The 24,256-nt window shown below is 50.7% G+C and overlaps 12 protein-coding genes across 12 annotated transcripts; 6 read left to right on the forward strand and 6 right to left on the reverse strand.

Moving 5' to 3' along the window:
* Nucleotides 1–600: 600 nt before the first annotated feature.
* Nucleotides 601–1,765, reverse strand: BU25DRAFT_450656 (uncharacterized protein; the record flags this gene model as incomplete). Its single annotated transcript, XM_033709708.1, has 2 exons — nucleotides 601–1,082; nucleotides 1,426–1,765. The coding sequence occupies 2 exons, from the start codon at nucleotides 1,763–1,765 to the stop codon at nucleotides 601–603; spliced, it is 822 nt and encodes a 273-aa protein (XP_033558796.1).
* Nucleotides 1,766–4,486: 2,721 nt separating this feature from the next.
* BU25DRAFT_461124 (uncharacterized protein) lies at nucleotides 4,487–5,016 on the forward strand (the record flags this gene model as incomplete). Its single annotated transcript, XM_033710414.1, has 2 exons — nucleotides 4,487–4,758; nucleotides 4,815–5,016. The coding sequence occupies 2 exons, from the start codon at nucleotides 4,487–4,489 to the stop codon at nucleotides 5,014–5,016; spliced, it is 474 nt and encodes a 157-aa protein (XP_033558797.1).
* A 165-nt stretch (nucleotides 5,017–5,181) lies between these two features.
* BU25DRAFT_347973 (uncharacterized protein) lies at nucleotides 5,182–5,673 on the forward strand (the record flags this gene model as incomplete). The annotated part of the gene is made up of 1 exon (XM_033703178.1): nucleotides 5,182–5,673. One exon carries the CDS (start codon nucleotides 5,182–5,184, stop codon nucleotides 5,671–5,673), a length of 492 nt encoding a protein of 163 aa, XP_033558798.1.
* Nucleotides 5,674–9,252: 3,579 nt separating this feature from the next.
* BU25DRAFT_156216 (uncharacterized protein) lies at nucleotides 9,253–9,778 on the reverse strand. Its single transcript, XM_033700674.1, has one exon. The coding sequence runs from the start codon at nucleotides 9,637–9,639 to the stop codon at nucleotides 9,313–9,315; it is 327 nt and encodes a 108-aa protein (XP_033558799.1). The 5' UTR covers nucleotides 9,640–9,778; the 3' UTR covers nucleotides 9,253–9,312.
* Nucleotides 9,472–10,285, reverse strand: BU25DRAFT_413505 (50S ribosomal protein L33). Its single transcript, XM_033707050.1, has 3 exons — nucleotides 10,207–10,285; nucleotides 9,948–10,064; nucleotides 9,472–9,780 (listed from the first exon to the last, which is right to left on the reverse strand). Exons 1-3 carry the CDS (start codon nucleotides 10,217–10,219, stop codon nucleotides 9,734–9,736), a joined length of 177 nt encoding a protein of 58 aa, XP_033558800.1. The 5' UTR covers nucleotides 10,220–10,285; the 3' UTR covers nucleotides 9,472–9,733.
* Nucleotides 10,286–10,722: 437 nt separating this feature from the next.
* Nucleotides 10,723–11,687, forward strand: BU25DRAFT_156221 (uncharacterized protein). Its single transcript, XM_033700675.1, has one exon. It carries the CDS (start codon nucleotides 11,154–11,156, stop codon nucleotides 11,562–11,564), a length of 411 nt encoding a protein of 136 aa, XP_033558801.1. The 5' UTR covers nucleotides 10,723–11,153; the 3' UTR covers nucleotides 11,565–11,687.
* A 1,648-nt stretch (nucleotides 11,688–13,335) lies between these two features.
* On the forward strand, nucleotides 13,336–14,374 carry BU25DRAFT_413507 (uncharacterized protein). Its single transcript, XM_033707051.1, has 2 exons — nucleotides 13,336–13,958; nucleotides 14,009–14,374. The coding sequence occupies exons 1-2, from the start codon at nucleotides 13,591–13,593 to the stop codon at nucleotides 14,265–14,267; spliced, it is 627 nt and encodes a 208-aa protein (XP_033558802.1). The 5' UTR covers nucleotides 13,336–13,590; the 3' UTR covers nucleotides 14,268–14,374.
* On the forward strand, nucleotides 14,273–15,173 carry BU25DRAFT_156243 (uncharacterized protein). Its single transcript, XM_033700676.1, has one exon. The coding sequence runs from the start codon at nucleotides 14,583–14,585 to the stop codon at nucleotides 15,099–15,101; it is 519 nt and encodes a 172-aa protein (XP_033558803.1). The 5' UTR covers nucleotides 14,273–14,582; the 3' UTR covers nucleotides 15,102–15,173.
* On the reverse strand, nucleotides 15,173–15,925 carry BU25DRAFT_156284 (uncharacterized protein). Its single transcript, XM_033700678.1, has one exon. The coding sequence runs from the start codon at nucleotides 15,776–15,778 to the stop codon at nucleotides 15,245–15,247; it is 534 nt and encodes a 177-aa protein (XP_033558804.1). The 5' UTR covers nucleotides 15,779–15,925; the 3' UTR covers nucleotides 15,173–15,244.
* A 913-nt stretch (nucleotides 15,926–16,838) lies between these two features.
* BU25DRAFT_413510 (uncharacterized protein) lies at nucleotides 16,839–18,128 on the reverse strand. Its single transcript, XM_033707052.1, has one exon. It carries the CDS (start codon nucleotides 17,989–17,991, stop codon nucleotides 17,284–17,286), a length of 708 nt encoding a protein of 235 aa, XP_033558805.1. The 5' UTR covers nucleotides 17,992–18,128; the 3' UTR covers nucleotides 16,839–17,283.
* Nucleotides 18,129–21,316: 3,188 nt separating this feature from the next.
* Nucleotides 21,317–22,046, forward strand: BU25DRAFT_461127 (uncharacterized protein; the record flags this gene model as incomplete). The annotated part of the gene is made up of 3 exons (XM_033710415.1): nucleotides 21,317–21,458; nucleotides 21,538–21,690; nucleotides 21,850–22,046. The coding sequence occupies 3 exons, from the start codon at nucleotides 21,317–21,319 to the stop codon at nucleotides 22,044–22,046; spliced, it is 492 nt and encodes a 163-aa protein (XP_033558806.1).
* A 311-nt stretch (nucleotides 22,047–22,357) lies between these two features.
* BU25DRAFT_156275 (PEBP-like protein) lies at nucleotides 22,358–23,202 on the reverse strand. Its single transcript, XM_033700677.1, has one exon. The coding sequence runs from the start codon at nucleotides 23,097–23,099 to the stop codon at nucleotides 22,524–22,526; it is 576 nt and encodes a 191-aa protein (XP_033558807.1). The 5' UTR covers nucleotides 23,100–23,202; the 3' UTR covers nucleotides 22,358–22,523.
* Nucleotides 23,203–24,256: the final 1,054 nt, after the last annotated feature.

Consider the following 24,256-nt stretch of genomic DNA (forward strand, 5'->3'; position numbering starts at 1 on the left):
TGGTAACCTTGCGCATCCTTGCACGCCTTCAGGCGCTTAGGCATTGAGTAGATAAGTTTCTTGATTAGTAGATCTGGTATAGCCAACCACGCCTCCTGTGAGTCTCCAAGTGTGTCAAACTCTGGGTGGAATTGGTGTAGCTTCATTTTTAAAACCCAACACATGTGCTCAATAGGGTTAAGGTCGGGTGAGTATAGGAGGTGTTCAATGGTCCAAATCCCATGACTCTCCAACCATTCCTTGGTGTACTTTGATGTGTGTACCCGCGCATTGTCTTGCATAAAAATCTGGTATGGCTTGTAATGAGGCAGTAGTCCCTTTTCAAGGGCTTTGCAATAACTCCAAGAGGTGTAGCCGTGTTGTTTTGCAGTGAAGTCGCACTCCATGATCACCAGCACAGACTGGCCAACACAGCCACCCCGACACCGTTTGTTCGCTTCTGATGCATCTTCCGTCCTTCAGCTTCTTGTCATTCGATTAAAAAAAGGACACTGATGTGATCATCCTAGGACATCGTGCGCGGTCGTGTCGTAACGTTCATGTGTACGCGTGGCAAGCGGAGAAGGGTAGAACCTTGGCTCAACACGGTTAGTCGCAACCCTAATCAAACCTCACTCGAGCATCCTTCCCGCCCCTCAACACCGACACGTCGATGATAGAACAACATATTGCTGAGTTCTCGGGCTGGAGACACACCGTTTGAACATGTTTCTGAGACTTCCCTTGTCCTTCGTTCGCCGTGTCGCTTCTTGTGGGAATGTTTGCTAACTCTGTGGAAACAGGCAGTCTCTGCTGGCGTTCGCTCTTTCTCGCAAGTATCAAGGTAATCGGTATGCTAGCTGCTTCGGGCAGTATTCCCTGCAATAGGTACGTGTGTGCATTCAGAACTAGCTTGCAACCGACCGTTTGTGGAACGAAGGATATGTCTCTGGTCTCCGTATCTTCGGTCTTCTTGCGCTCCTGCTTGTCTTTCCACCTCTTGTCTTTGCGGAAGCGCACTTGTACTTCTCTTCCTTGTCCCATGCACGTGCATTCTCTTGACGCTGGAGGACGGCGTTCACTGCGTTCGCTGTGGTGGTCGCCTGGGAGGACAAAGAGTTGTGGGCCATTTGGTATCTCAATTCGCTAAAAAGCCCTGTGTGTCGATTTGTTAGTCAGTGTCTAGCTGGCGGCCTTACGAGAAGGTCGTTGATGGTGCCGCGGCGGCTTTCAAGGGCAGTGGTGCTTCACAGCTGCTGCGCGTGCGATGTAATCTGGCACTCGACTTTCCGCAGCTGCTCCTTGGCTCTGCTTCGCGTAGGAGGTATGAGTGCCATGGAACCATCTCCATACACTGCCCATGTGGGAGCGTTGTTGATGCGTGTGGCTGCTTGCTACGGATGCAACATTGCACGTCGGTAAGGAACGAAGCAAACAAAAACATACTACTGACAGGGTCCAGGCGGCCGGCACATGTATGCCCAGCATCGTGGACGCTCGTGGCCTTGTTTTTCCATCGAGCATTGTCGTCGCTGAGCTCCTTGCCAAGAGGTTTGATCAAGGTTGCTCCTCGATGCTGGAAATTCGTATAGTGATCAGCAGTTGCTCTTATCGTCCATTTGGCCCAGCTTGAAGCGCCTGGCAGACCCTTCCGCCGGGCTTCAGGTGGGTTTTGGCGTTGGTGCAAGTCAAGCTGTTGTTGTCCTGGCGAAGCTGTGACATCAGAACGCTCGAAGGCTCCCAAAATGTCACCAACAAGACAACCTCTTGTCTCTTGAATCCACATCAAGCTGCACAGCTCACAGGTCTTAGCAAATCCATCCTTGTATTCTTGACTATCGTCCTGCAACTCACTTTCGGTGTTGCATCAATGTGGCCTCTCTGCTCAGTAACTGCAAGTCGATGCTCTGCATTCTTATCTGCCAGCGTGAACAAGCCCACAGTGCACTCCGCCCAAGTCCAAAACAAAAAGCTTGCGCTTGCTCACTTCCTTTCCCTCAATACTAAACTCCTCTCACTAACCTTACTACTAGCAAGCTCTATCTACTTTCTCCTCGCCTCCTCTTCTTTTTAGATCTTTTCCTCTACCAACCACCATGGGATGCAAGAAGTGCTGCAAGGCCTGGTGCACCCTCCTCTGCGAAGACATCAAGGCCTTGGACGACGCGTCCTCACCACCGCGTCACCCACGTCCAGGTCGCCGCCGCCAGTTCATTCGAGCACGAGTTTTGTCGGAGGTACAAGTGAAGGATCCACCGATTGCCATCACGTGATAGCCTAGATCATATAATCGAGCGTCTGCTCACCTGCAATACAACACAATGACTACCTACCTGCCCGCGAACAAGTTCCACAGGTGGTCATCACTCGGCCGTCTACAGCTCACCTCCACCCAGAGCCACGCGGTGTTCTCTTTCTCTCTTCTTCGCAGCATCTTCTCTCTCCCTCTTCTTCGCAGCATCCTCTCTCTACTCCCCGCCCAGTGTCACCCCACCTTCGCCCCGCGTCACTCTTTGTTCGCCGGGACGAGGTCGAGCCTCGCCCTATAGTGGGCTCACTACCTTCTCCCTCCTCACCCTCCGCCTCCTCCTTCGCAATAGCTGTCGAGGAAAATAACATCGTTGACGAGCCGCTTGTTGCGACCTTCCAACGCTGGAGCTGGCCGCTCACTTCACCAGATGAAGATTCGGACAACTGTAAGTACTCAGCAAACACCACTTCACTTACAGCAAGCTGCTATCGAGAGCCTTACTACAGCTCATTGACACTCGTCAGGGGTAGCGCGTCTGCGAGAGCACCGTCTGCTGATGCGCCACGATCGTTCATCTTCGTGGCCGTCGCCTGCAGGCAGACTTTGAGAAGGAAGACTAGCTGCAGCGCCGTCGAGGTTTCGTGATGATGTCTTGTCTCCGATCGTGTATACTGATGATAATGAACAATGATATCCCAGGTGGCTTGTAGCCATCACGATACCTTTTGCGATTCTGATCTCGGTAAGTTTATTTGCCCGGAGGTCTTCAGTTAGTAACGCTTCGCCAGTGATGTCGGCATACCTTTGTTTGCCTGCTACAAACTTCCTACCCACCGTCCCTATTTATTCCCACATATGCTGCATGAGAATACAGCCTTCGGCTTCGTGAGCGAGACTACTTGTTGCAGTAAATGCAATAAGTGAAGGTGTAACCGCGCAGGGCAGTAAGTCAGGGGTAACCGTGCGAAGCAGTAAAATCGGTATATTCTGTTGTGTTCTTCAGTGTTCTATCTCTCTCGCTCGACCCCTAGCGGGGTCTGTTTACATGACGTATCTGTTGTGTAGACAGAAAGTGCTATTGGAACAGGCAAGAGCACTGCACCAGCACACGTGGCAGACATGACCTTTTTACTCCATAAGCCGTCACACTACTCCTGTGCCTCCCTCACGACGACCAATTCCTATTTCGACGGGAGAAGGCAAGATCAACCCCTCTCTGTATGACCTTGATCCCTCGGATGAACTTGGCTCCCGTGTGCTTTCTTGGGGATTCTGGACTCTTCTTCGGAAGTCCAGGCTACCTTAACACAAGCCATGACGCTAAGTTCACATCTGAGTTGCCTAGCCTTCTCCACGATGGTAGCTCGAGCCTTGAATAGCTCAAACATTTCGTTCAATGCACTTTTGGTATTTGTAAGGCACACCATCTCCGAAGACTTTCGGCAACTGACGCCCTACTAGCAATGTCGACAAACTCTCATACACCAGCCTTCGATCCTCTGGATCAAACTCATCGTTGTGGCGGCGTTGGCCACTGTAATATACTGATAGCTACGGTAAACGATAACGTAGGACTATCTGGTCGATGGAATAATGCGCTGAGTTGCTATGCAGCTAAGAAAAGACAACATATACTGGCCCTGGAACGTGCTAGTCCAGAACAGTCTTCTAACCAAGGGTAATTGGGTCCCGTACAGACCAGCTGATACCGCAACATATGGAAATACGTTCACCCAGACGTTGAAGACAAGGACCTCAAGAAGCTGAGAGCGCCCGTTGAGCCCGAACTCCACGAGTATGCTCCACCACCTGCTTCATCAGAAACCGCATCTGAATCAGATGCTCAATCAGTCGCATCAATATGGCTGTTAAATCTCCCAGCTGATCGTCGAGAAACGTTCCAATACGATTGCAAACATTATGAACACATGCTCGCTGAATACACGGTCGAAGAAAGCCAAAACAGTTGGCAAGGATAAGCTCTTCCATATCTACGAGTGCAACACAGCACGAGGAAGAGTAGTGAAGCTGAAGAAGGTTTTCTCTCCTTCGGATGCCACGCGTGATCGACAACTTGTGGTCAAGCATTGAGAACTGCAGAAAGCCCCAATGGGCGGCCAGATCAAAGTCTGGCATGACAACTGGGAGAACATTACCAGTATTGCCCAACAGGCCAATCTCGCAGAGATATTGAGGCATCGAGCTCAGGAAGACTTTTAGGCTGCGATCAGGCCACGTGCTCTAGAATACTCCAACATGCAGCTCGCTAAGCTCCTTGATGCGGAGGAGGATCCAGACCAAGCCAAGATCAAGCCAATAGAGTACTACATCAACCATTTTTGGAAGTACTACAGGCAAATACAGCCTTATCAGTCGTCCTTATCAGCGTTCAGAACACTCGGATTTGCAAATACTGAGGAAGAAGCGCCTAACTCTGACGTTAAACCTAATGGGGGCAAGAGCACGAATACCTCGCTCAAGAAGAACAAGAATGGCAAACCACAACGCATGTGCGGGGCATGGCATTGGTACGCAGAATGACTTACCTTGTTGCCAGCGTTTGATCAAAGAACTGGTCTCCCAGGAAGGACATCTCTGATAAGATTGCGGCAAAACGCATATCAGACTCGAGATTTGACAAAATCATGAAGGATGTCATCAGAAGAGCTTCTGAATCCTCATACAACTCGAACAGTACCGTCTCTAATAGTGCTAACACTGCTGAAGTACCTAGCAACTGGGACGCTGCTGCTGTGCCATCTGGCGTTCACACCTATGCACTGTAGGCCATCTTCAGCACGGACATGTCTACAGATAGAGCTAGTCCATATCTTATGAACCAATGAGTCATGGATTCTGGTTCCAATTGCCAAATTTGCAATTCTACTGCCTTTGAGTGGAACAAGACCAAGGATGCTACCAAAGCCGATGTTGTTATTGCAGGAAGCACGATGGTGCTGGTCTCAGCCTGTGGAGAAGTCAGCCTCAATTTGAACACGACCCGAGGCGTTGTAGCGATTTGGCTGACACATGTTGCACTCGTCAAAGGTTTCTTTGTCAATATCTTTGGCCTTTCTAGATGCTTGGAACAGCAGATTCACTTCGACTCTGGAAGACACATCCTGTATCAGTTCAATCCCAAGAACGTGATCTGTGACCTTGAGTTTAACGCAGTCACACAGTATGAGAAGCCGTCTCATGACCCACGCAAGCCCGTCGAAGTCATAGCAGAAGCAGCTCATCGACCCACTGGTCATGCCGGCCAAAAGGCAGTTGAGAAGCTCGCTGAGAATGTGATTGGTATTAAGCTTCTAGACAAAGAAGCTCTCAAATGGAAGCATTGTGATTGCTGCATTCAAGCCAAGATGACGAAACAAATCAGTCATTGGCCATCATCCCCATTAGATCAGCGATTTCAAAGAATAGCCCTAGATATCATTTGATTGTGCGAAACTGGAGAAGACCGCTTGAACGACAGTACAACCAAGAAGTCACCCATCTCAAAATCTAAAACGAGAAAGCATACACGCGAGAACTTGCTGAATGGGCTGAAGAACTTGTTCTCATCATTGAACCAACGTCAGAGAGCAGTGAGGAGCAGAGCGGCCTCATTGAGCGCGCTGGCAAGAACATTATTGCTACATCTCGAGCGCTTGTAATCTAAGGTTAACTCTCTCATTACTTCGCTAACGAACTATTCATCACAGCCGTTTACTTCCTCAATCGAACTCTTACTGAGCACAATAGATGGCGGACACCATACGAGATAGTGAATGGCAAGAAACCATCACTGACTCACTGCTATGAGATAGGCTCGAAAGCCTACATGCTCAACATCAATGTGAAGTGTGAGAACAAGCTCAAATCTCGCACGCCAATCGGTTTCTTTGTTGGATACAACTCTACAAACATCTATCGAATCTGAATGCCCACAAAAAATCAGGTTATCAGATCGAGAGACGTTGTTTTCGTACAAGGAGAACTGATGAGTATGATGGTGTGAACTGTCGATTGAGTACAATGAGAGAGAACGAATATCTACAGTGCGCGGGAGCGGGAGAGCTAACTCAAACGAGCTGGCCATTGAGAGCGCTGCCTGCGCGGACAAGAACGATTCAAGGGCATCGAAGCCCCTCCAACTAGCCTTGATGCAGAGAAAACCATTGAAACGATTGATATCCCCAACCCTAAGGACACTGAAGACGAACTGGTTGAGTATCTCCTCCAACCTGAGGATGACACTATTTGTCACAGTTCCAAAGTTGAAACGATTCAGCTTACCACACAAGACTTTGAGGATGAAATTCATCATCCGCTCGAACAGGAGCAATCCAAGGAAGGCGAACAACAGCTGTAAGTCCAGGACACTACAGTTGTCACATGGTTACCCACTGACCAAATGGTCCACTACTTCATGCATTTAAGCTTATATCATGAGCATCTCGGTCCAACACACAAGAATACACAACAGAAAACACACTAGTGCCGGCTTCATCTCCAACTGTTTACAACAGCTCCCTACGCCCAAAACATCTTGCGCAGCAACTGGCTCACCGCAAGCAGTCACTGAGTTGCCTGATGATACGAAAAACAGATACTGTCAGAGTATCTCAACCACCTCCATCAAGTTTCGCAACCGATGCAAAGTACTTAGCAACGTTTGTCTCTGCAATAATGGATGGAGCTGCACAGAAGCCTACTGCAACAACACGGCTTCATCGGGATGGAATTCCTGCTGTCCCAGAGAGTTTCAAACGGCTCAAAGGTCACATGTTCGAACATGAATTTCCCAAGGCTATGGAAATGGAGATGAACACTTGCTGGAGCAAAGAGTGTTGCTCTGTCACCGACATCACAGAAACCACTGCTCCTTCTAATGCCAAGATACTCCCACGAATGAACACCTAATTGTGTTCTTCTACGTTGACGATATCGTTATCCTCATACACTCTTCAAACATCGCTAAGAAGAACAAGTTTGAAGACTTTGTTTTCAGCCAATATGAGATGAAGAACCTAGGCAAGATCAGGTGGTTCCTTGGGATCCGAATACCCGCGATTCTCTCAGAAACCAGATTAGCCTTTGCTGCGGTGTATATAACCTGTAGGACCTGAGGGTCAGAAAGGTCGGCCTTTTTGTATCCCTTCGGGGCCGCGACAGCCTTATCCAAGACTCGTTTACTGACAAAGTGGCTGCTAAGTACAAACTAAAGCCTCCTTCAGGGCGACATCCGTCTGTCCCGCTCACTGTCAATTGCCTTGACTCATCAACTGAGCCGGAAGATGCTATCTGAACGAGACAATTCCGAGAACTCGTTGGTTCCCTTACCTTCATCATGTGCCTCACAAGGCCAGATATTGCACGCGCCCATTCAGTCCTCGCTCGATTTAATCGGAACCCGTCCACAAAGCATCTACAGCACATTGAACACATACGGTAGTACGTGATTGGGAAGAGGGACTGGGCTATCAGAGCCAGCAGATCAGTACCCCGGTTTGAAGGCATGGCCAAAGAAGAACCAGACTTCTTTGGAGCCTCAGATGCAGCATTTGGGGATGACACTGAGGACCATCGGAGTTCTCAGGGCTTCATCTTCAAGCTATATGGAATGCCTGTTGACTAGAAGTCAACGCTACAGCGCTGCACTGCCAAACCCACCACTGAAGCTGAACTTGTTGCCCTCTTCCTCGCCGGTAGCGAGATGGAATGGTGGAACAGGTTTTTCGAGCACATTGGGTACAATCCTGAAATTATACCAAAAAATTTGTGTGATAACCAGCAAACTGTCTTCTTTGTTACAAAAGACTTGGAGAAGCTTAAGATGAAGCTTAAGCATGTCGACATCCACAGTAACTAGGTACGTCAAGAAGTCTCCGCCAGTCGCTTTAATGTGGACTGGAAGCAAATTGCTGTGATGCCCGCCGACCGCTTCACAAAGTGCCCAACCACGGAGAGAACGGCTCTCCATCCCCTGAGATGCTTACCCACTGGTACTAAATTTCTCACCAGTTTCTTTCACAAGAGTGAACTCAGCGTCTCGTCGAGCGTGAGAAGACCGCTCGTAACACCCTGGTCGTAGCCGAACATGAGGAAAAAGCAGGCACGAGGCCCATGCGATGGAGTTGTTGAGCGCTATTCCGCGAAGTTGACTGTATCCTGGGACATTTCATTCTGGTAAGATGCCAAGGTTTTGAAACATGCCCAATATGCCGTCCTTTCGGTCGGCACCCTTCTCCAACGTGATTCGCTCTTCATAGTGTGTTGCTGGTGTGTTGTAAAGAGCATCATTACGAGAGAACGCTGTGTTCTCATAATGTTCGTTTTGGAGTCCATCAGACTTCTCCGAATTCTTTCTGGAGTCCATATTTGCGTTACAAGATGCGACTATTAGACCTTTGGCTAGGCGTAAAGCACTGTGAACGGATTTGGGCGTAGGCGTCATCTTATAACCTTTCCAGTAGCCCCGGCAAAGTTGAACAAAAGCGATGATGATGATCGGATGTGGTCCGCTGTTAGCCAAGCAATCCCACACTATGGTCTTGTCCTTCTCCAGACGAGATCGTTAACTCGACCGAAAGGTCTCCACCTCCAGAAAACAAGGGTTTGGCGTGACCAGAATGCACTTTTGGGTAGCCCGGACTGTTGTGGAGAAAGGGAGATGAAGGATACACAAGATAGGATGCGGCTCAAGTATCCCTGTTAGTTATGTGGACCTACTCAGCATCGACATGTTCGATATGAAGGTAGCTGTAGAAGTTTGCGGACGTGAACACACCTACGCAGCGACGACAGATTTTTGGCCTTGTGTTTTCACAGTGACATCTGCGCTCGTACATGTTTTTGATGTCTTCGAAACCCTGTGTCGACGTGAGCCTGGATGCAATAAAAGACTTGGCTAGCGCGTCAATGGCTGCGGAGAAGCGCCGCTGACGCCCACTGGTCATGACCCGCCACATCTCAATGGACAACCCGACTCTGGGCCTTGAAGCTGCGTTGTCTTGGAGATGGCTTGTGTTGACACAAGGGTAGGAGCGTAGCCAAGAGCGATAACGAGCGCCGCTCAAAACCGCTCGGCTTGGCAATTAGTGTGCTCGTAACGACAAGTGCTGGTGCTGAACTCCGGACAGTAGCCGAGCAATAAACAGAAAATGAACGGGAAGGTGCTTATCGAGATGTTGCTGGTGTGTGCGATGTACACAGAAAGTCAAGGTGAGGTTGTGCCCATCTGAGATGATAATGTTGTGCATTCCAGGGCCTTTGCCCGGTATCTGTCGAATCCATCTATAACGCCAGGCCGTGCTGTATATGGTACAGTGTACGTACAATATTCGTACATATCTTCGACATTGTGGTATATCGTCTTGCGTGTGGTACGCTGTTGTTCCCTTCCAGTGTGGTAGCTCCCACATTTCGGGTGTCTCCTATGTCCTGACTGGCGTGCTCGACTCGTGCTTTCTCATCATAGCATTGCACCGCTGTGATTCGTGGAACCGATTAATCGCTCTATTTCTTTCCACGCTTCGCCTCAAGGAAGAGTACTTGTTTTCGCACTGTCGTGCTGTTAGCCCATGTCCTGCACATTTTGCATTTGAGCCCCTTAAGGACAGTCCTGCCCTGGCTATCCTCGTCTCAGTCGTCCATAAGATCGCAGAGTGTGCAGACATATCTGCGTAATATGCGCTGGCCTTCATATAGGATTATTGTGAAATAGGCGTACCGATAGGATCGTACTTGAGCATGCTCAGCGGTTGGTGCGCACGTGGCCGTTGCATTGTACGGTAGTAGCCAGTCATGGCCATCGAGATGAGGCGTACCATAATGGTACGAGACTTCGCTGTAGGCGCATCTCGTCAGCATAGTTCTTGGTGTTGAAGTTTGGGAAGGAGGGCGCATTCGCTGGCGCAGCTGTGTACGCCTTGTCCAACATTAAAGCTCGCGGGACAACACGAAAACATCTTAAACAATCAGCTTCGTACCTTTCTTAGCCATGGCGACGTGCAATTGCTGGTGATGCTGGCGATGGCGGTCGTGATGTTGAATCGTGAGGTTTCCGTGAGCCCAGGGCTTGGCAGCAGATCTTCGACGGTAGGAGCGTCCGGCCAATTACATGTCATTGAGGACCGCAACGTCTCCACCTTTCCCTTTTTCCGCCCACGCCCACACCCGTTTTGCACTTTCTTTCTCCTAACTTGCTTTCCCTAACTATCCATTCATCATCATTTGTCGAAAATCTCTGACTGCGCGCTGTATCGATGATAATGCCAAATTGAGACGCTGCTTTTGCACTCGATGTAGAGGACCTTGTCTTCCCCAGGCCACTCCAACTGCAGGTTAACATGGCGCCGAATTCAAGATGGCGATCAGAGCCCAGTTTCGAAAAGAAGGGACTTGGCGCTTCATGGTGGAATCGCTGTGGCTGCGCTTGCAGCAAGACGCACTGATCCTCGTCAGGCTGAGGGCTGATGCCTCGCCACGAACCATCCCTTTTCATCCACTTGACGACATGTTCTGTAGTCGTTGTCAGGCATTCTGGGAAGGCGTCTAAGAGCAAGCTAACATCCCTGATGAAGCCAGCAGGTGCGAAGACATACAATGGAACCCCCACGAGGCTACGTTGCACCAAAACTTATGTGAACCGAAACGAGCCGCAGATCGAGGATTCTCGCTATGCGCAATCATAAGGTCCCGAGCCTCCAAATGCTACACCAGGATGGCTTCCCAAAGACCTTGACGAACCCATCGACATTGTACTGCAGTTTGTAACGGACAAAGGCCCGCAACCTGATATCTCAGCCTCATTCAACCGAAAGGCCGCCACTAGAGATGTTCATCCAAACTACATCACGAAACGCACGGTCGCAATTCGCGGCAGACTCTTGATGAGGGTGTGCATCGCGGACGCTTCGCTGTGTCAGGCCCTCACATGGAACAGAAACACTTGCCAACTCTTTCCTCCATGCTTCAAGCTGGAAAAAACGATTGCACTGGGTCACAGCTCGCACTCCATGTTTGTTTTGTCTGGTTACGACGCTGTGTAGCCACACATGAAGAATGCCGCACCAACCATTCCGATGATAAGCCCAGTTTCAGACCGAAACAGCTCATCGATGTCAATGATAACGGCATACGGCTGGTCACCACGTCAATTAAGGTTGAAGTCCCAATGCTTGACTATGTTGCCCTCAGTCATTGCTGGGGACCGGTGCCGATCATCTGTACATCGAAGGAGAATTACCACAATTATCAGAGCGCCATCGATCCGGAAAAATTGTCTAAAATTTTCAAGGGTGCAATTCACGCAGCGCGTGCATTGAGTTCCAATACATCTGAATAATTTCTTTGTGTATCATTCAGAACGACGCAAACGAGTGGGCAGAGGAGGCAGCAACCATGTGTGACGTCTATCAAATGCGGCACTGACGATCGTAGTAGCCCGCGCATCAGGGGGGATGTGGGGTGTTTCCAGAGAAGAGATGGTCGCCTTGTGGTCCCCTTGCTCTTACCCATACCCCAGACCGGATCTGGAAAATGAGTTTGGTTCTAAGCTTTTAGTCATACCGGCAAGATCCCATTTGAAGAATGCCCTTCATTGTTCGGAAGGGTTTGGGTATTACAGGAGCATCTGCTCTCCCCTCAAATATTCATCTTCAACAGGCATCTCCTGCAATGACAGTGCTTGAATGCATTACTCTGTTGCTTCACCAGGTGCGGGTCCATCACAACGCACAGATGTTGAGCTGTCAAGCCGTAAGAAGTAGAATGGACTACTTCAAGCAACCATTCGACGACTTGGCCGACCTGAATCTCAGCGATCTAGACATTGCCAGTTTCAAGCATGCCAAATGGCATCAATCGTTCGAGCATACACGCATCGGAGCATGACGAAGGCAGGCAACAGACTTGTTGCACAGGCTGGGATAGCTAGTGTACTCGGCAGGCACTCACAAAATGTCTATCAAGCAGGCTTGTGGTCTGAACAGCTGTGGAGAGGGCTATTGTGGGGTATAACGATACACTCCAATAAGTCGCCAGATGTTCCGACAATGTTCAAACGCGAGAGGAACACTCACATTCACCACCCAGAGCCACTGGCATCAAGCTGGTCATGAGCTTCGATTACAGCACCAGTCATCTATAAACATGACTCATCAATCATTGAACGTATCTACGAGATCGTTGAATGCTCAACGACAGGCAATAATACCAGACAACGGGCATTTTAAAGATTCGTGGCCATCTACATAAAGGATATATAAATCCTACCTATGTCTATCCTATCCGAGAAGCAGCAGTTCGATCTCCAGACAAGATCCATCCATTTCCAAAGTATCCGAAATGCAAGGCCTACGGGGCCAACCCTACCTCTTCCACCAATACTTCATGTTCTCCGCGGAGCCACTTCGACATCGTTCAAAGTACCGCGCAAACCGGGATTGGGGTTGGAGGATGGTGCGAGGCGAGTTCTGTGTGGACGAGATCATTGAGCACACCACAAGAGCCACCTTCATCACTATTGCTTCGAGGAATGAAGGCCGCAAACCTGGGACCGTTGGCGGCTTCAGAACCGATACCGACCCTCTCAACGTCTGTGTGCTCGTCCTTGTACCCACTGGCAACACAGATAATGAGTTCCGGCGTGTAGGCCTGACTGTATGGAAACAATGTGGCTTGATATGGCTACAGACGCGGCTACGAAGCTCTACGAGAATGCATACGTGAACAGAGGAGGTATCAAACTAGGTTAACCAAGAGTAGACTCCCAGAGAAAGCATGGAGGAAAAAAATTCGCCGACCCTATCGATCGCCGGATGTGGAGTTCTATCAGCGCAACAAGAACTTCGAGCATGCGCACAAGTTTGAGCCTGACCAACTACCAGATCTGACAAAGTACCACAAGGACGTTGATGTTGAGAAAAAGCTAATAACGATCGTTTTAGAAGCGGTCACATCAATCAGTCGATCCAGATACGTGCTCTGAAGCCTCGATGTTTTCCTTGTACTACGGCAAATCGTTGATGGAAGTCAGCCTTGCGTAACGCTGCCGAGCTCCGCCTCAAGGCCACCCGCACATCCTTGCTGCGCCTTCTGCATCGCACCCGTAAACATCGAAGAATGCAAAGATCAACTGAACAACGCCCATTCAAGCATCCTACTGTTCTTTCTTAGAGTCAAATTGTGGGTACTGACCAGACATGGTCGAGTGTTCACCTTGGCCTCCAACATAACCTTCTACGCCACGGGGCCGCTGGAGGCCTGACCCAATATTGTTGCCTGATGGCATATATAAATGACTAAGAACACAGTCTCTTCCGCTCTACCTTCAACAAAATCCATCAAGTACAGCAACTTGGCCCCACATCATGATCACCTTCACAGTCTTTCAGAAATCCACACCCCACGCTCTCCGCGCCATCTCTCTCGCCGCATTCCCACCCGCCTTCATCATCCTACTCATATCAGGCCTCGTTCTGGAGCAAGTCAACCCAGCCATTGGTCTCGTGCCTCTCTTTTTCTCCTCTGCGTATGCTGCTCTCTTGCTTTCCAACGAGAAACAATGCGGATGTCAAGCAGGCGGTCTCACCGGCACGCCCTTCCATTTCATCCTTGATTTCCTGATTGGAACAGGTCTGCTGGTCTGTTTGATACTCGCATGGGTGTTCATGGGATCCTACCGTGAGCATGGCGTAATACTGGGAACGTATGGGACGAATTTCTTGATCTGCAACTTGTAAGTCCCCCCACCTCCATCCTAAACCGTTAATGCTAATGGTGGGGCAGCTTAATACATCTCTACTTTGTACTTGGTCAGCTCAATCAAGCACTCCAGGGTGTACAGAGTTACCCAACAAGCTGTCCGCAGTGTCAGAGTGGTTCAATTTCGTTTTCGATGGGAGGATTCCAGTTTGGGAGGGATTATCAATTTGGTTCTGGTTCGAAGACCGGAATGAAGAACGGGTACGCACCACTCCTGGACGGAGAAGGGGAGCCAAGAGTCAGTACTGGCGACAGGGCGGACGGAGGAGAGAGCATGGTGTAGACGCTGTTAGACAGTGATTATGGCATTGCGAAGCGTTTGTTCTCGGCGTTAGTGGCAGCATAGCATTCTCATCTCCAACAGACAATAATAATACTTGAAGAATGTTAGCATATTTTGACAATTCAAGCCCCTATCAAGTACGTGTCTTATGTCATCGTTGTAGAAAAAGCCGTGATAGATCCTGTGTCCAAAGAACCCTCGCTCTTCACTGAAAGCCTCAAGACTCGTTGCGCAACCATACTCTTCGTTTAGATCCAATGTAGACAGTGCATACAAGCAGCGTCTGCACGCATTTGGGCCACAAATAGCTCGGACATGGGTTCATTAACGCCGTCAACCATGAACCATTCGCACTGTGTCGTAAGCAGTTCTCCAAAACACGTACCTATCAAGCCACGTCTGGCAGAAAACCTCCCCCTCATTTGCCGCCCATCATTTCCTCGAAACGATCGAAACGAACTCCTGCGGCGCAGCGACGAACAGCCGATCTCCCATAGCGTCTGTCGCTATTTCAAGCTCCCACGTGATCCTGGCCCCCAACTTCATCTTCCCACCATCCGCGCGCACCAACGAACGCCGGTTCGGACTTCGGATGTCCAGACCGTGAAAAGGCCCCCAAAAAATCTTGGAACGTCATTTCCGATGGATGCGATGGACATGAGCCACCACCAATTTCCGCGTTCACGTGTTTGCCAAGTGGCTGAACGCTCGTTCACTCAGCCCTGCTGCGCCTCGCGTTCCCCGGCAACACGTCACCAATCGCGACTTCAAACGCGCAGTTACCGGTTCATCCAATTGCAGGGGGCCCTTTTGTCAGTGAGGGAGCGAGCATAGCCCCTGTGTTTGGTAGCAGCGTTCTCCCGTGGACGATGATAAAGTGCAGAGGTTGGTAATAGTGGTATACTGGGATACAGCTGAGAGCGCAATAGCACACGTCGGCGCACTTATTGAGAGATTGGGACGCGCAGCGACAGTTGTCAGTACGCGCAATGATAATCGCGTTTCAGCGATCTGGTGAGTGGGTTGGATGCGGGCGTGGCTGCGGGCGCGCCCGGAGATCCACCTTCATAACGTCGTTCACACGGAAGCAGACAGAGTGGGCCACCGGTGAGGCTGGTGGCCCACTTAGAGTGCGTGCGCGCTGCAGCGTGCAGATGGACCGGTGGGAAGAAGTCGGTGAAGATGGAGAGCAGGGTCCACAGGTGCGTTGACATCCTTGCAGTTATCGCGACTAGCAGTGGAAGGGGGGTTAACGGCGTGGGCGCAAGGATGTTCCTGAATTGACGGGTTGACACGACTTGACAGTTGGCTGTTGGTATGTTTGATATGCGAGTTGAAGGGGAGGATCCACTGCTGCCGCTGTAATGTCGAGGTTGTGAGGTGCTTTGGGCGCTGCAAATTATGGTGGTGCATTCTGGACTGCACAAGTGCAATTGCACTGCAAATTGGTGCTTCACCAACATCACAAACGTGCGATCGGAAGGAAAATCATGTGCAACAATGGCAAACATCTCTTCGCAAACCTCGTCTTCGCCTCACTCAATTGACGCGCACGCCGAGGTACCTCTGTCGGTCGTTCACCAGGCATTCCTCCCACGTTCCCACGCGTCTCTCGGTCTTATACTTGTGCCACTTCACCACATCAACCCTGTACAGGAAAGACGCGCAAACACGATCAACAAAACTCTACTGTTTCGTGTTCCCCACGCAGCAATGTTGGGCATCGTGAGGCTTCAAGAGTGGATTCTGGTCTCTCGTTATTCTGCCAGCAACGGTATCCTGGGCTGGCAAGCGACGTGTCCACCCTCACATCTGCTGTGTTGGGTGCTGATCTGACAATGGGTTGAAGCAACGAAGGATGCGCCGCGGAGGTTGTGAGTGGCTCGAGATGAGCGCGTCTGGCATGGAGTTTTCGAGATTGATGTTGTTGATGAAGAGGGGAAGAGTGGCGTGGTTGGTGACCCGGACGTCTGCCCCGCCTTCCACACCTTCACGATCTTGTTTGGACGATAAGCCGTCGACATCACTATTCCTTACAAGATGTATGCAGTCAGCGTGTACATTGCAAGATTTTTGCCGTCCTTGACATGAATGTTGCACAAAGAGCGCAGCAGGATTACACCTTTTTGGCGACATAATCATGAAGGCGCGGAGTCGCGGGACGGGCCATGATTCACTGTAAGGGTGTGTACATTCAGGGTACTGATGCTCGTGTTTGATGGCTCGAGCCGGCTGATCGACGTGGTAGCTGGCTTGATTTGGGGGGAAGATGGCACATGTTTGGCACATGAGTGTTGCGGGCGTGGCTGCGAGCTCGCCTGGTGTTGCACCGCAGGAACAAGAACCGGGTTGGAGTCAGAGGGTGTGTGACTGTCTCAGAGTAACACCACGTCGATATGCAACTGCCGGAGCGCGAGTTCTGCCTTGCAAAATCACATGTCTTCGTCAAGATTTGGTGTTGGTGAGATTGCAAGCTCATTGTGTCATGTGTATTTTGATGTTTTAGCCCCCAATTATTAGTGTGCTATTTCAGGCGTGGCAACGGACGTCACGGCCTACGGATCACGGATCACGGATCACAGATGAGGAAATGCATGATGGCACAGTGATGTGAAGTCCAAGTTTTCGAGTTCGTCAAACATATTTTTCGTAATCTCCTCTAGACTGATTGCCTTCTTGCTTTCTTACATCATATCCTTCGTCATCCGTCCTCCCCTCAACACCTCGAAGGTGGAGTGTACCATGTGCTCGCAAAGCCTTTGTTATCCGTTTTCAGGGTAAACCTTATCCTTGCGCCAAACCACGTGTTCCAAATAGCAGCAAAGCTTATTGTGAAATGCAAGCAAAACTGTAATCGTAGTGTGCATGTGCAGCGGTCGTCGCGGATTGGTGCGGAGGCTTCAGCGGGCGTTGCTGTGCAGATGGCCGTTACCGTGGCAGGTGATTGTGTGTCGTTGGCGTACCAAACTTGCGTCAGGGTTCAGTTGTAGCGTGCGTCGTACATTCATGTGATCGTTCAGCGGTAGTAGCCAGAAAGGCGGTGCTCGCGCAGATCACGAGCGGAAGGCTCTCGGACTTCGACATTGTACTTCGCGCTGCGTCGCTTCTTTGCTAGATCCTCCTCGTACAGAGACCCACGCCTAGAGCTGGAGTTGCTGATCTCGACCTTGTCTGGCCAGTCAACAACCTCGCCAGAACGTGGCCGGGAAGACTTGGTCTTTGGCTTGGGGTCGTGCTCAACCTTCACGGACTTTTGTCGCACGGGGAGGGTAGGTGTGCGAGGAGCGACGTGATAGCTGCGGTCCATAGAGACAAAAGGTCGGCGTGACCTGTGGCATAAGCTGCGCTCAATGGCCCTCAAGAGGCCGCTGACTTCAATGTAACCAGATGGGATCTCCACCTGAACTATCTTGTTGTCCTCTTCCTTGGTGGAGAAAGACTTGCCCTCCTTGTTGTAGATGTAGGAAGCGACGTTCTGAGCCAGGCGGTGTCCGAGTTCACAGAGCTGGTCGTGGCTGCGGTGGACTTCGTATGGGTCATGGCAGTATGCACACTTGCGAGCGTGCATCTCGAAGTTGTACAGTGCCCAGCTCTCAGTGTTATGTACTGGGCGTGAGACAGACTGGACGGGGTCCTTCATGAAGCCAACTACCCGCTCCTTCTTGGAGGAGACGGGCTTGGAGTGAATGACCGTAGGCATAACGTGTCGAGAAACGGAAGGCATTGTGGTGGTGTTTGGATTCTTCAGTAAGGAGTGTAGCCAGGACGCCGTTGTGACGTTGTTGCCAAGTGGAGACAGAGAGGCGTTGATGAAGTCACTCCCAGAGAGAGTGACTTAGTTGATTCTTAGTATGTTCGGGTCCAGAGCCTGAAATTGTATGTTGAGTTGGTGGTGATAGTTGGTCTGCGAGGATACATGATGGGTGCGGACTTCGATCAATATAAGTTTCTCGAGTCTTGGTGGCCGCAGCTGGGCAGGTGTGGATGGCAGCCTGAGCTAAGGATGCATCCTTAGGCGGCAGGGGTCTGCGCCCTTGTCTGGCGGCGGGCACCCACCAGCAGGGCTAAGCTTGCGGGTCTGCTAGCGAGGGCGGTCAACTCTCTCTACCCATGACGACAAACACTTAGGAAGCTAGAGACGTTTGGCATGCTCGGAGGTCAGAACGCCGTCCAACGACTGCCGCCAGAGTGCGCTATTGTTGGCAGCGGAGATGGTGAAGTCTGGCTTCATGAAACAGGTGAACGGATGTCAGTCGAGAAGTGCGCCAGCAGCCGCCCGGTTTGACTCCTGAGCGCGATACGCAAACATGTTCGAAGTGCGAGCGTAAGCTACTCATTGCGCAACCAGAGAGGTCAGTTGCCATGCTGAGCGCATCGTGATTCGACACTTCTACCCTGAGATGGCATCCCGTTCACGCATGTCGATGGTGTTGGCGTGGTTTGCTGCCTTGTCTATCTCGCGCTTCTGAGGCATCAGCCACAGGCGCTACTTTCCTCCGAGCGTAGTGCCTCTTTGCACCCCACCTTTTTCATCATTCACCCTGCACCTTTGCGCAGCCTCTCTCTCGTCTCACCGTACCGCACTGCCACACCTGTGCAGGCATTGTACATCGTGTCTCCTCTCAATTGCGCAAGTCTGCATGCGTGACGCTCAGTGTCAAGCACGTACGCATCGATCAATTGCACTGCGAAGTGCACTTGTTGCCGTGTCACCCAGCACCGGCCGGTCTGCCCCACCACCACGCCTTTCATACATCAACGCTCCCCCTGCGCCCTTTCATTGCACCTCTTGGCTACTGATTGCGAGGGCGCGAGCGTGGCTGGAAACATCGTAGGTCTTTTCAAGACTCATCGATTGTTACTCGAGCCTAGGCCACTCCCTGCCCATGCTGCAGACGCCCTGCAGATGATCGCTTGACACACCAAACGTAACGATGCTGCTCTCGTCTGACCGGAAAATCAACCGATCTGATTTGTCAATTGGGCTCCATTCCGGTAAAGCATTACATGTCCTAAGTCTTAATAGCAGTTCGCGCACCCTTGCCGAGCTGAATGGCATTTGGGTGGTCTCTCCGTAGGGCTACGTCTGCCGTGATTACAGAACATAATTTCCTCGATTCAGCCTTGGAGGCAACTTTGAACAAGTCCTCGAGATGGCTTATCGACAGTTTCGACTTGTTGGCCTCGGTGTACTCTTTGCGCCATCGGTGAGTCAACGCCCGTACTTCCCAAAGGAGCGCATCTGGGGAGACCAAAGTATGGCTCCAATTCCTCACTGATCGGCCCGCCCCGCATGTTACACAAGAGATTGACAATTAAGTCGCTTTGCTACCGAGTCTAGACATCTCCAAGCAGCTGACCCTTCCCTCACGACTGCTTGGCCGAAGAACTTCGTGCCTTCTAGCGTGACTCTGCAGACGTCACTAGGGCTGTGAAGCTGCGAACCAGCGGATTACCGGAAGGGCTAATACCTTTGCCTCCATGTGGCTAGTTGGACGATTCCGCTGTTCACCCACTCCCAACCCCGCCAAACCCTGGCTCAAGTGTGCCGAGCAGACTTGGATAACCTCAAGCTGACGCATTCCACTCCCGTCTCTCCCATCTCCACTGATGCCAAGGTCTGGTAGAAACGACAGACCTCACTGGACGGAACGGTCGAGACAAAGCACGCCCTGTCAACACGCAATGGGATGTAAATACTAACGTTCGTTGTATGTGTCAGTTGCCTTGTGTTGTGCCGAGTGCCATGTTCGATGCCACGTTGCGGCAGTGCGACAGTACCGACCATGGGAGACACGTTGCGTCGCTCGAAGACCCGCGTTCTTGTGACCTGAGCTCCTCCACGCTCGTTCACTGTGTATGAGGGCTCATGATATCCTCAGGGCGATCAGGTTAATTTGCCCTACCATACCCATGGACGAGATCTGAGGTATCGCTCATGCCTTACTGGAGCGGTGATGGAGCAGGCAATGGCGGGCTACTGCAGATTGCTATGATCTTGACTAGCTGATGTGGCAGCTCTAGCAGTTCGTCATGAGGATGTGTTGTCGACGACCCCCTGCAATTATTTGCTTAAGCTGGACTCTCAACCTTGTCGAATGTGGTTCGTTCGAACGACTTTAGACAACCGGTGCTCCAACGTCCGCATCGAGTGACCGAGTTGTGAGAGAATCGGCTGACTATGGGTTCACCGGTCTCCTTCATGCCTCTTACCCAGCGTAGGTCGTTCGCATGACAGCTGAAAGGCGATTGATTACACACCATTGAGTCGAGGGCGAAGCAACATTGTAGGTCGAGGGACATCTGAGCGTACGCCGTGCTAGATTGACCAGCTTACCTAATCTCTGCATGTACACAACGTCCTTCGCACGTCTTTGTTTGATCAGCATATATCATGCACCAAAGTCTTGCCTTTTTGGCAGGTCACTGCCTCCCTTGTAGCATGGGCTTACTCGACTGGCCAAACAGCCGCCTGCCCTCAGCTCATATGCTGACAGACGCGTAGTGCATGCTCACGATGCCATCAGCTGCACCCCACATTCTCCTGTCTGTCAAAACGCTTGAACCTCAATGTCGGTCAAGGAGTTGCATCACTCGTTTTGCTTTTGCAACATAAGCAACCCTAATCCATATCAAGCGATCGGAAACCTGCACTGCTTTTCTCCGATCTGGCGCTTGGTCGCGCTTGGTCGCGCTTGCGGTGTAGACTAACGAATAGCTTCACGCAATGTTCCCCTACAGACTCCACTCCAAATTCATTATCGTCGTCAAATCCTACACTTTCGCAAGATGCGTCTTGTTATCCTGTCTTTACCGCACAATTGTCTGAGACACATGACCGCGCGTTCTGCGCTTTGGTCAGCCATTAACCCTTTCCTCGCTAGCGCGTAATCCGTGTGCTGGCTTCACCGCAACTTCAGGAATCTTATTTTGCGACCTGCAGAACATAAACTTCCTTTTAAACTCCTGTCTCCCCTTAAAATCGCACTCAAACTCGACACCTTCGAATCAGCAAGGGCAAGGAACACTGTACTAGAAAGAGATAGGAAATGCCGCCTCGAAGTGTATGCTTGAATGTCTTCACCACAAGTCTTGGCGAGGCCGGCGCGGCGGTGAGGGAAGGACGAGAGGTCAACCCACATGAACTCACCTTTGGGAGGAGGGACTCTGCGCAGAGCCTGCCTGATGATGGTAACCTTCCATCCTGATCCTCTGAGCTTCTGTTCAAAGGTCGTTGTCATGTTGTCGCACCGACTGACATGAAACGCAGACACCGCTCGCCGATCGTCCTCAGGGTCAATCGCCCCTTCCTCAGCCTCAACGTCGCCACCACCAGCGTTCAACCGCGCAGACTTCTTCACTTCTTTGCGCCCAGCAGCTTCGACTGAGAGTCTGAACTCCGCTTTTGCTTTCGCTTCCAAACGTACGTTATGCACCAATCTGCAGGAACCCGATCTATTACCCCTTTGTGGGCTAGCGTGTTCGAGTTACAAGGCAACCAACCTGACCACTTGATGCCTGCAACAACGCTACCTCAGCCTTTCGAACATTCAAAGAACTAACGGCTAACAACACATCGCAGCTTGCTCAACATGCTCCGGCCAAACTGCCAGACTTCGTTGCTCACGCTGCAAGAACGCATACTACTGCGACAAAGCCTGCCAAAAGTCATCCTGGAAAGCGCACCGCACAGTCTGCGAGCCGGTCTCGCAGACGCAGGGCTACTCTGCACCAGCAACACCCAACTTCTCCAACCCCACCAGTCCTACCAACGCCTGATTTCAGTTCATATATCCCAAGCCAGAGTTTCGTATGCTGTTGTACAAAGAAAACGATCCGAAGAGGCATGCGGACCGAAAAGATTGACGAGAGGCTGGATGAGCGGTGAGGATGAGCACGGGCTTCTTTCACGACAACTTGCATAGCATGATTTGACATTTTTGCATCCGAGCGTTTCTACACGGTGTTCTGGAGTTTTACTAGACCGATGGAGCATCCAATTGCTAAGATGAATGAACCTTATGACCATACTACATTCACTCACTTGTCTCGCAATTGTGAGCCGTCAGACTCTGGCATACAAATTAGTCCAACGTTGCATTTAACATACACTTGGCACTTGCATTGAGCCACAGGCAAGTGGATACGTCAAGCGACTTGCATCAGCGCAATGATCACGTGACGTCCATTGGTTAACACGCCTCGTGCATAGACTCGTATCGATTCATATTCATGCCAACTCCACCCCCATAGCCCCTACAACTCATCTTTCCCGCCATTCCACCCATCACCAACGCCCCTCATCCACTGCACACCCACAAGCTCCAACCCATACCTCTCCGCAAACTTCCTTGCCTCAAAACTCCTGCGATCCACGAACTCCTCACCCCCAACATCACTCTTCTCAATACTGAAACCCTCCGGCTCCTTGAATAGCAGAAACAGATAACGATGCGGTCCACTCTCGTCCTTCGGTCCGGGCGCAAGGTACTGCGTCAGCGTCTTGCCTTCACTGATCTCCTTGGCGGTTGAGGGGATGTTGGTAACGACCCAGTGGCGCCAGTATGCGAATTTTGGATCATCAGGGGTTGGCGCATCCGGGTCGATGAGGAAGAATGTGAAGGATTGCGCTGAGGCGGAGTCTGAGGTCGCAGAAAAGGTTACGTTGGGCTTCTCTTTGACGTCACTGACGCGGACTAGGGAGCCATTTGATGGCGATTTGGAGGGGAAGGAGATGTTGAGGGTGTAGGAGGGGGTGAAGTTGGCTGGGATGATGGGGGAGGGTATGAGGGAGGCGGATATTAGGGTGTTGGTGAGGGATGAGATCGCCATTTTGGAGTTTTAGTGTTTGCTAGGAGCCTTGTTGAGGGAACGGCTTGGAATTTGGGACGTTCAAGTACTTGAGATGTTCGGAGTGTTTTGTTGCGTGTACATGTTTGTGTGGTTCTGATTGGTGGATAATCTGGAGACTATGGTCTTGGAGACCCATCTTTGCTTGGCTTGCTCCATAGATATGATGTTCGCCTGTCTCTGTAGATCTAGTGGCATGACATGATGGAGAATAGTGAGGGGCGCTCTCTCTTGTTCATCATCACGATAAGTTCTTGGGACAGCTTGACGTTTTCGATCACGGTGACATTTACAGAGAGCCCATACGCACGTAGCAGGGAACCAGAGTGTTATCTATAAATGGACCATTCGATATGGCGAATGCAATTCCTCTCGCTGTTCCATCTCACACTGAAAACAGGCTTTGCTAACAAAACCATACACCTGGACTCTTTTTCCAAGACACAATTTCTCGAATACTATCACTGCCACCATGTCGTTAAAACATTACCGCTTTCAGTATGGCTACTCAGTGCTGATAGACCGCTGCGTTGCCTCTTTGAAGAATATCTTGCACTTTGCTATAAACAAAACAGTCTCTGAGCCAAGCAATGTCACAGCCGCCAACGTAACGGTCTATGTGATCTTGTACTGTTGCTGCTCGCCAGTTGCGCCGTAATTCCACCCAACGCCAAGCTTCTTCTTGGATATGAGTAAAGGTCTGTTCCTGCTCAGCTTTGTCACGCAATTGCTCCTCTTCCATGCTCTGAGCGTCTTCTAGTAGCCGCTGAGCTTGTGCCTTGATCTGTCTGGTAGCCTCAACTTTGGCTTCAGCAGCTCAATGACTCGGAGACTTTCTTCGTATCCGCGTTGGACCCTCATGCCACATCGTCCAAATCTTACTGCTTGGCTTGCAAGTACGGAGCAGACTCTGGCGAAGTCTTGATCTTTTCGAGCATCTCAATACGCCTGGTGTGGTTTTCCATATAGAGATAGAGGCAGATCTTATTGGTGACTTGTAGTATTTGCTGACCCCCTCCTCTTTTTGAGTATGTGAGACCCCACCAAATGTTTGACTTGGGATCTAGGTGATATAGGTATCGCACTTACCGTGTAGGCAGGCAGGTTCTAATAGGGATGATAATGGTCTCCCTACTGGC

The sequence above is a fragment of the Macroventuria anomochaeta genome, assembly GCF_010093625.1.
Source record: "Macroventuria anomochaeta strain CBS 525.71 unplaced genomic scaffold BU25scaffold_30, whole genome shotgun sequence".
Taxonomy (NCBI): domain Eukaryota; kingdom Fungi; phylum Ascomycota; class Dothideomycetes; order Pleosporales; family Didymellaceae; genus Macroventuria; species Macroventuria anomochaeta.